Here is a 10704-nt window from a genome sequence, read left to right on the forward strand (position 1 = left end):
TTTGTAGAGTAGCCTCGTTTGACCATCCTGACATTCTGTTACAAGGATTCAGTGGCGCTAACGCTTTTACATTTGTTTTGTGCAATGCCCCTCAGATACAATAGTTCAATCATAGGAGGCCCAGACTGATGAAGGGAAATTAAATTAAATTAAATGATAGCGCAGCGGTCATGGTGGTGGATTAGGCTAGCTGAAGAGGAGAGATTTGTGAGGTAAGAAAAGTACAGAAGAGGAAGATTTATATTGAAGTTTTATTTAGAAACAAAACAAAGTATAGTGCTTGTGGTTATAAGATCGCATCTCCAGTCAAACAGTTACAATGGCATCGACTCTACAAGAGGAACTCTACAGCAGTTTATGGCATAAGTGGCACATGTTATCATCTCTGTACATAGTGGTGTTAGTATTACACAGGACCACTAAGTACAGTAATAACCATCTTCTCTTACACAAAAAAATGTCAGCCCTTCAAACCCTCCTCAACCCAAAGTCATTGTTATGACATGAGTGTTAGGATTCAAACAGTGGGTCAACGTCATTCAAACCTGTCGGGCAAGATTCATAAGTCAAAATTCTTACATTTAGGATTATAAAAGATACAAATAATTCACACAATATAAAAGTACACAGCTTCGATTTAACACTTGACATCTCAAAGCACTCCTTGAATAAACGTCATACAGTATTCATAAACTTTACAATGAAATCATTATTTTACCAGGTTTTTATCCATACATTTTCTTCAGAGCCACAGGACTCTGGTTTCTCCAGATCCATTAGTAGGAACAGATGTGAGTGAAAGAAGAACAGTTTAATTTAGTTCAGACAGCAGCACAAAGTAGCCAAAGCCAATTAATTAGTTACAATCTAGCCGTCACAGCTATCATATCAGAAACAAATATTCCCCAAAAATTATATTGTTTTCCATAGGTCAATAAACATTCATAGACAATTATACATTGCAAATAGAGTACGTCTTTGTATACTTCTTTGTATACTTCATTTTCTGTTGAGATAAGTACAGAATGTACACTCTTCTAAACATCGACAGTGGCTTGGGTCAAAGAAATTAAAGTTTACATTTTGTGTGAGTGTAAATGTACTACGTTGTAGTTGGGTATGAATCTCAGGTCTTCTTGTGTTCTCTGGATAAGGTTTGGGCCCAGGCCCTTGCTATGGGCCTCTGGGCATCTCAGAGGAGCACTACAGAGTACTACTCCTGAACCAGCAGGAGGCAGCTGACACCTGTAGAGTGGCTCAAACTTCTTGACTGCAACACTGCAGAAACACTGAAGGGGCGTGGGGAGTGTAAATTCACATGACGATTCATATAATTCATGTTAGACTTTTCCTATCAACTCTCCGTAGTTTTTGTTGATTGGGTACATGAGTGTAGGCAAGCAAATGTGTATTTGAGACCCATTTACCTTTAAGCCAATGAATTGATCCTTAGGTCAATCAATCACATAACAGAACACACCCCAGTCTGCATGGTGTGCCCATTCCTATTGGTCGCCCTGTCAATAGCATCACAGCTGAAACAGACAGCAAAAAGCAAAGCCTTAAGAACCACAGATATTACACTTTGGACATTACTCACCCCCCCCCAGAATGACATATATTCCCCTCCCCTCAGTCCACTCGGACTCACCTCTTAGCTGCCACGAACAAGGAGCAATTCTCTGCGTTACATGTCTCCATAACGACCGGTGTGTGCCTGGGCTCGCTGTGACTGTCTCTCAGGCCCCGGCACTGCGCCTCCGGAGGGGTCACGTGACACACTGGGATTGGGAGGTTGCCGTTGGTGTCGATGTCCTTGGCGGTGATGTTGTTGACGCCCTGCTGAGTATTCTGGGAGTTGCAGGCGGGGATAGGTGGGAGAGGGGCATCGGGGTCGGCGTGGGCCAACTGCAGCTTCTTCATGTGGTTGATGGCTGCCGTGGCGTTGAAGGCTTGCTGTAACAAACACACAGGAAAATTAGGATTGATATATTTTTTATAAATAATCGTGTTTTGATGATAATAATAATAGTAATGTAAGCATATTGTATGTAGCCCTATGACATGTTGCTCACCCTCCATTTGGACTTGGCAAAGTTCTTCTGGATCTGCATGCTGACTGATTCATAGATGTCCTGATCCCTCGCTGTCTTCCCAATGATCCTGCAACCGGAAATGACGTTGTTAGGGCCACCAGGAACAAAGAATAAACAAGAAATAGTGGGATCCCCAGACACTGATCTTAGATCAGTTTTCTATTTTCCCCCTGATGGTTATAGTAAGATGAGGGGAGGGTGGACTGATCTTGGATCTGTGTGTGACTCACCAGGGGTGTCTGAGGGCCTGTTCTGTGCTGAAGCGTTTCTTAGGGTGCTTTTGCATCATGTTCCGGATGAAGTCCTTCGCTATGGAAACGGAGACAGACAAACGTCAACAACTGACATGGAACTTTCAAGATAAATGTAGTAAAAAAAAGTATTCTAGCACTGAGATGACTTATGAATATCTTTACTATGTAGTTATGATACTCGTTCTGTGTTAATACCCTTGTCGTAGGGGTGGTGGTATGTCTTACCTGACTCTGAGATGTTATCCCAGAAGGGCGAGTGGAAAGCGTAGTCGGCCCTCATGATCTTCGAGAACAGACGGGTCTCGTTGTCCTCAAAGAACGGAGGGTAGCCGCACAGCCTGTTAAACGCAGAGGGAACATGGTTATCACAATAACTTTCCTCCAAACGTTATATAGGAATACCATCTCACAATGCAGTCATCCTAATACTATGAAAAGGTTGAGAAGAGGTGCTGGCGGATATAGATCTAGAAGTCCTAGATAGGTACTCACAGGATGTATGTGATGACTCCTATGGACCAGCAGTCCACTGCCTTGCTGTAGGGTTTCTGAGCCAGAACTTCAGGGGCTGTAGAAGTTAAAATATACACAGGATTAGATACCATGCTAGTCTTTTCTATCTGTGCAACAAAGAGTTACACTATTTCAATGACCAAACAACTAACACACGGTTGGCGCACGCACACACACACCAACATATCCTGGCGTGCCGCAGGCTGTGGACATCACTCCGTGGTCGGACATCTTGGACAGGCCAAAGTCACTGATCATGATCTTGGAGTTCTCATCTGAGTTGAAGTACAGTAGGTTCTCTGGCTGCACACACAGAGGGAAAGAGAATCAAAGAGCAGCAGAGAAACTATTCTCCCAACATAGTATATAATAGTGTTGTGTGTGTAAAATATGTTTGGAATATTGTATTTGTTTATATGTATTTTATTTAACTAGGCAAGTCAGTTAAGAACAAAATCTTATTTACAATGACAGCCTACCCCGGCCAAACCCTAACCTGGACGACGCTGGGCCAATTGTGCGCCGCCCTATGGGACTCCCAATCACAGCCGGATGTGATACAGCCTGGATATTACATGTGTGTGTGTGTGTGTGTGTGTGTGTTTACTTTGACTGTGTGTGTGTGTAACATACCTTGAGGTCCCTGTGCACTATGCTGTTCTCGTGAAGGTAGTTGACAGCCTCCAGCACTTGGTGAACCAGACAGCTGGCATCCTTCTCTGTGTACACCCCCCGATCTATGATACGGTCAAACAGCTCCCCACCAGACACCCTAGGAAAAAAACACACATCAGAATCTCCACCACTATATGCACCATCAGCATCAGCATCATCATCAGCCTTTAAAGTCTTGATTACACCCTACTAATAAAGCAGGTTTTGTAAAACAGAAACATTTCTCTGTATGTTAATACATGCATTTAGAATATGTCGAGATAACGGTGCCCACTCACAGCTGCATGACAAGGTAGTAGTACGTCCGAGTTTCATAGAAGTCTTCCAATCCAACCACATTGTCGTGCCTTATCCTGAGAGGAAGAGGAAGAGATCTGTGATGTTGTTCATTGTGGTGTGAGTGAGAGCGCGGGTGTGTGTGTGTGTGTACTTACTTCTTCAGCACAGTGATCTCGTTCTCTAGCTTGCTACAGCTGAGGTGTTTTTTCTTCAGACACTTCAGGGCATAGAGGTTTCCAGTCTTCTTTTCTCTCACCAGATAAACCTCGGAGAACGAACCCCTACGCACACAGACAGAGAAATGGTTATAAGGCTATGTCCATTATCCAACCCATGGGTTTGAGCTATATAGTCAATGAACCTCTTCAGGTTCCATAAAGTTGCAGATTTCTGAGCTTAACTACAGTTAACAATTCTAGTCTCTAATCCAGGGGTGTCGGACTCCTTCAACGGAGGGTTGAGTGTCTGCTGGTTTTTGCTATTCTGTTCAATTTGTGTCCAATTAAGACCTAGACAATCAGGTGAGGGGAGTTCCTAACTAATTCATGACCGTAAGTGCAAAGGAGGAGTGAAAACCCGCAGACACACGGCCCTCGAAGGAAAGAGTTAGACACCTGTGCTCTAATCAAATGAAATACTGCTCAAATTAAACCGATAAGTTCTGAAGACGAAGTCGAACAGCTCGAAAACAACCCTGAAAAATGAACCCCATTCCACAGATAATTGGATAGGTGTAACCAAGATGGCGGAAGCGCTCATACACTCTTTGGAAGGCTACAGTGCTGTAGGTGGAGTCACCACCACCAAGCCTCACTCTCCTGGCTCATAGCTGCACACGGCTAGGAACACGACGAATAATCAAGTAGTGAAAAAAACATCAGAATTGGGCTGCCGGTCTAAACAGGGCCATAGAGGCTCAGGTATGGCCTGTGCTCCTGAGGCCTGTGAATAGCAGCAGGGCAATAGAGGCTCAGGTATGGCCTGTGCTCCTGAGGCCTGTGAATAGCAGCAGGGCAATAGAGGCTCAGGTATGGCCTGTGCTCCTGAGGCCTGTGAATAGCAGCAGGGCAATACAGAAGGATGAGTACTCAAGCCTTTCCATTACCCAGCCTGAAGCTCAGGACAGGGGGCCCAGAGAAGAGACCCCTGAGATGATTGATTGATTACTTGATTTAATTGATTCGATAATTCAAAGTAGTAGCCTGCTCCAGCTGCAGACAACATTACATACATCAGAAATTCTCAAGAACTAAAACACAATGAATCCCGGAGGCTTATTTCCATCGTGTCTCCTTGTCTCTGTCCGATCTTGCACAGTCGACCCTGGATGAACCCTGAGAAGACCGGGGGGGAATTTTCTTCGTCAGACCCCAGACGTAACATGACATCAGGAGAGAAGTGTTCATGTGTGGGAGGGAGCCAAGATGATCCCAACGCCTCATAAAATGGATCCGACCTCCCATCTGCTGACTGCCCTGTTTGAGGGAGACCAGGGTGTGGGTAATCCTCGGGTTTGGCAGACGCCCATATTCCAACACCTGTGATACTGATGCAATAAATGCGCCCTGTGTCCAAAAAGACATCACTGTCTGGTAGAGACAGACATACAGACGGAGACACAATGTCCACCAGGCCTGGGTTCTAATACCACACTATTTGTTCTCTTCCAAATAGTTTGATTGTGCTTGCCACTTCGCTTCCTCCCTCTCATCTGGCACTCCTGGCAGACTCAGTCAAACACTCAAATTATTTAAAAGAAAAGGATACTATTTGAACCCAGGTCTGATGAACACACACACACATACTCAACGTCGCACACAAACTCACGCACCCCAGCAGGCACACAGTCGCACTCATTCCCTCACACCTCACCTCGTGCAAATGCACACTGTCAACACACAATGCCAGGCCCTTAATCCTTTAATTGAGCAGCGATAGGCTGTGCCCACTCTGTAATGACATCATTGCTCACCTGCCTGGCTCACACTTCTCTCAACCTCAGCCTCTCTCATGTATTAGGCTGTAAGCTGCTTGAGGAGAGGCTGAGGAGGTGAGGAGGAGGCTCAGGCAACAGGTAGGCCAGGGGCAACAGACAGACCCCTCTCACTCTGCAGATATCAGCGTTGTGTGGGCAATATATTTGTATTGGATTTCACAAAGAACAACTCCTTTCATAAAGCTCTCATATACTGTACTGTGCATAGACCTACTGTGCATAGACCTACTGTGCATAGACCTACAAAACACGCATACACCCACACATGCACACAACCACACATGTGCTCAGGCCCACATGTGAACACTCTCAGGCTCACACACACATGATCATAAACGTACGTACACATGAACACACATATACACATTGGTCAACCATTTTTCCAAAATGGCCATGTCCTGTCCCCTTTTGGATACGGTTGCTACCTCGTTTAAACTCAAACCTCTCCAACAAAGGTTCAATCTTTAAGGTGAGAGAGACTGTATTGTGTGAACGCCAAGTGTTCCCTTGATAAACATGACCTGCCCTGACCTGGGTCCTGATAATCTGATAATCTGGGTAGAACATTCCAGGATTATAGTGCCAAACTAGGATCCTTCTCTGGGCACAGGTAAAGTAGATATCCTGGAGATGCACTTAATCCTGTAATAATGGCTCTTTAGTCGGAGATTAGAAGCTGACAAGAGCTGCTACTCAGCAACAAAGGCCCAGTGAAAACAACCAAGCACAAAATGGCTGCCTTACATCACCCAGGTGGGTGCTGCACATCGGATGAGGCGAGTTATCCTCAAAGTAAAAGTGCTTTGAATGACACCTCCAGGCAATCATTTTAACAGACAATGTACTTACGATCCCAGCGCTTGTTTGAATTCGAACACATCTCTGATATTGTTGATGACTTTCTTCCAACTGCAGGTTATTTCTTTGCGACCCATGGTGGCTCTGTCGTCACAGCCGGCACCTGGAACGACAGACAGACAAGCAGTTTTACTCTTCTGTCTGGAGAACACTGGACTGTCTTACATGTATATACACATTCCTTTTCAAAAGACAACCCTCACCACACATAAAGAAGCCCAACATGACCAAACACTTTGGGACAGAGTTTCACATATGGTGGGTGGGGACCAACAGCCATTTCCTCTTGGGTCATGTCGTAGGACTAATATGGCTAGACACATCGTTTGGATACAAGAACGTTTGAAAGGCTTCAAGTAGCTCACAAAGCAACAACAAAATTGAGGGGACCACAGCTGTGGTGGAGATCTCGGTTAACTACTGCCATCTTGTAAACACCCCATTTTACTTATTTAAAAGCTTGCATGTTCAGTATAAGGTCATTAATTATTGGCCTAAGCTCATTTGTACCCATCACTTACAGAAGGCCCAAAGAGGTGTAGGATTAGTGCTGTAATGCCTATTGATGGTTACTCTTTCCACCCTCTCCCTCCCCTTGCTCTCGCTCTCCTTCCTGTGCCAATTCAGGATGCAGATTACTGCTGCTTCCCTGACAAACTCCCAAAACTGTGTCGACTTATTATACTGACCTTCACAAGAGGCCATTGTTGTGCCTCAAAACTCTCTCCAAGTTGGTTCTGCTTCTTTTTTTAAACCAATCAGCATCTGAATAAAAAAAGTCCCCCAAACCCCCCCTGAGTGATCTCACAATGCCATAGATAGAGCATAGAATATAATTAAGCAATAGGACAAGAGGGGGGGTTGTATATGGCCAATATACCACGGCTAAGGGCTGTCTTATGCACAATGCAACGTGACGCAGATACAGACATTAGCCGTGGTATATTGGCCACATACCACAAACACCCGAGGTGCCTTATGGCTATTATCAACTGGTTACCAACACAATTAGAATTAGTATTTTTTTGGTCATACTTGTGGTAGTCGGTCTGACGTAACATGGCTTTCAACCATTCAGCATTCAGGGCTCGAACCACCCGGTTTATAATGATGATTATAAACTGGATGGTTCCAGCCCTGAAAGCTGATTGGCTTGACAGCCATGGTATATCAGACCATATACCACGGGTATGACAAAACATTTATATTTACTGCTCTAATTACGTTGGTAACCAGTTTATTATAGCAATAAGGCACCTCAGGGGTTTGTGGTATATGGCCAATATACCACGGCTAAGGGCTGCTTCCAAGCACTATGTATTGCATCGTGCATAAGAACAATTCTTATCCATGGTACATTGGCCATATACCACACCCCATCATGGCTTATTGCTTAATTAAATGCTAATGTCAGTGGATACCTCAGCCAAAATACATAAAAAGTGTTGATAGAATATGGTAAACTTCCATTTGGCGTAATGCATTCATTGTGTCGTCATGTGTCCATTCAATGCGGATTTCTTGTAAGCTTTGTCCTGTTTAAAATTATTGAATCAATAAAACAACGTATTTTCCAGGTGTTTCCTAATGTCCAGTAGCACCGTGGGAAAAATCCAGGTGATCATCCGATAGCACATCTGATTCAAATGTTCCCAAATGCCTTTGACGCATGGATAGTTTAGGTGGAAATGTAGAAGATCATGACCATATTAAACTACAGTTAATTGTTCATTACTTGAAGCCAGAGATGGCGCGGCATTTCAATTATATAACATGCTCTATTTTTTAAGAAATGGAAAAAAACGAATGTATTTTCTCTTATAATGTAGCTTCAACTAAGCACAGAAAAACACTGACACAGTAATACACACTTAGATCTAAATAACTGAATAGAAATGTGAATGGGAATTTTTTTCTTACCTTGTCTACAGAGAAGGAGCAAGAGTGCACTTGTTGAGGTGTCTCGATAGACCTACTAGTTTCTTCACTGCAGACATGGAGACCGCGGAGCGTCCAGGGGCGTGGTCTGCCCTCCCCATCATTAATCAGACTAGCAAAAGCAAAAAGTCCCACTTTTAATATTGTAAAAAATATTTATGACTTTGTATTATTATTATGATTTAGAACACTATTTTTCTTACATCATTTAAGCTAGAAACGTCATTCAAACTTTAAAACGTGCAGACTGGTAAGGAATACTGTGCTTGTATTCAACTTTTTGAACTATTAAGCTTTTTGACCTCCTGAAAAAATACTCAACCATTTTCATGGGATTTTTTCAACATTCTAAAGGTCCCATTGTTAAACCGATGTTACACAAAGCAATTTGGACGCAATTTATGTTGCTTGCAACAAAGTTGCATCTGGGTTGCTCAGTGTGTCATTACCCAAAAATTGCCTGCAACTTACAAATAGGCAACCCAGACCTTTCTCTGTCCAGTTTCAACTGAAATTGTCCAACATTAACTGCACTAGCTAGCTAAGCTTGTCGCTAGCTTGGTAGAACATGGGTGGAAAATAGGCAATATTTTGGCTAGCTAGCGAAATTGTACAGCCAGCATTTATATTATGTCTATATTGATGCTATTACAATTACTAAACATTTGGATAAACAATTCATTTACGAAACCATTTCTTCATGGACAATCACCATCTAGGTGTCACTTGCTTTCAATGTCCCTCACATCCTGCACAGTCTATTGGCAATAGTGCAGTGCCAGTGGACACTGACCTAGGTTACTGTATAGGAAAACAAACCCACAGCTGCAAGGTTTGCATGCTTTGCTTTGTTTTTAGATGGCCTCATTGGGAACCTATGGCAAGACTATTTCACTCACTCAACAACTACATAATTGCAGAGATGTCTGTGATTTCACATAAAGCCTGCATGCATTACTTTAAATAAGTATATATGAGTGCTGCTTGTAATGTTCTATTATCTATTTACAGTATTTTACACTCAAAATGGTTGATAATATCTCATCTTTCTGATATACATTGTTATGTGTGTTAAACGTTTTTATGTCAATTCTTGCCATGCAGAATGCATTTAACCTGTCCTTTGGGCTTTCCATGCATCAAACTGTTTCATAATATATGTACCCAACTGCAGGTGCACAATTTTTGCTGGGTATATAATCTACAGCCTAAGCATGATGCCATCAAGCCAACATGACACATGATTAGGCAACCTACGGCTGAATATCACTCTGTAGGCTATTCATAAATAAATCCAACCTTGTCTCCTCCCTCTGATATGAAAGCTGTACTTGTCCTGGTTCACACCCAGCTGCAAGCATTCTCTCTTATGTAGCATTGGCCACAGTGTGTGTGTGTGTGTGTGTGTGTGTGGCAGTCTGGAGGGGGTTCGTGTGCCACCTTTCACTCAATGCATTACAACATACTGAGGGATTATTCAGTGTTGTGTGATGGTTGGTTGTGTCTACAAACCTAATTCTGTAGTATTCTAATTCTAGAACATACATGTTTTATAAGGCTCACACTTATAAAACACTGGACACAGTAAACTAAAGCCTGATGAAGAAGAGCTTAGGAGCAGTGCAGCCCTGTGACAGATTAATAGAGGGTGCTAACGCTTTCTCTATTATCTCACCATCCACTGCTGTTGTGTTTGCTGCTGCTGTGTACCTTGTATACGGTTAGTTACTTCTGCAGTGTGAGCGGTCACATCCTCTCCATATGAGACATATGATTATCTCTACCTTAGTATACCATATTAGGTGCATGTAGACTTGCGCCTAACATATGTCTAATGTACACACATTCAATCAATGTGAATTTCCTCGCCACAATGGTGATGACTGCAAGGACAGACGCTGGGAGACGAGAAGCAAGTACAGGGAGTGAATATTTAATGAATAAACAAACAAGAAAAAACTAAATGCGTTTGGACAAGGAACACATAATGACATTAATGCTGACTCGACAAAGAAACAGAGGAAGTGACAGATATAGGGGAGGTAATTAATGACATGATGGAGTCCAGGTGAGTCCGATGAAGCGTTGATGTGCG

At 43.1% G+C, this 10704-nt stretch overlaps 1 protein-coding gene across 3 annotated transcripts; it reads right to left on the reverse strand.

Moving 5' to 3' along the window:
- Positions 1-1007: 1007 nt before the first annotated feature.
- On the reverse strand, positions 1008-8689 carry LOC129842660 (calcium/calmodulin-dependent protein kinase type 1D-like). 3 transcript variants are annotated; one of them, XM_055911298.1, is made up of 14 exons: positions 8592-8689; positions 7361-7436; positions 6663-6774; positions 3973-4098; positions 3817-3891; positions 3497-3635; positions 3043-3166; positions 2843-2918; positions 2576-2688; positions 2327-2405; positions 2076-2163; positions 1652-1956; positions 1428-1535; positions 1008-1289 (listed from the first exon to the last, which is right to left on the reverse strand). In XM_055911298.1, the coding sequence occupies exons 2-13, from the start codon at positions 7374-7376 to the stop codon at positions 1463-1465; spliced, it is 1326 nt and encodes a 441-aa protein (XP_055767273.1). In that variant the 5' UTR covers positions 7377-7436; positions 8592-8689; the 3' UTR covers positions 1008-1289; positions 1428-1462. The 3 variants fall into 3 exon arrangements, with proteins under 3 accessions (XP_055767273.1, XP_055767265.1, XP_055767278.1); XM_055911290.1 differs by having other exon boundaries at positions 1008-1535; XM_055911303.1 differs by lacking the exon at positions 7361-7436 and having other exon boundaries at positions 1008-1535; positions 8592-8688.
- Positions 8690-10704: the final 2015 nt, after the last annotated feature.

The sequence above is a fragment of the Salvelinus fontinalis genome, chromosome 3 (genome assembly GCF_029448725.1).
Source record: "Salvelinus fontinalis isolate EN_2023a chromosome 3, ASM2944872v1, whole genome shotgun sequence".
Classification (NCBI taxonomy): domain Eukaryota; kingdom Metazoa; phylum Chordata; class Actinopteri; order Salmoniformes; family Salmonidae; genus Salvelinus; species Salvelinus fontinalis.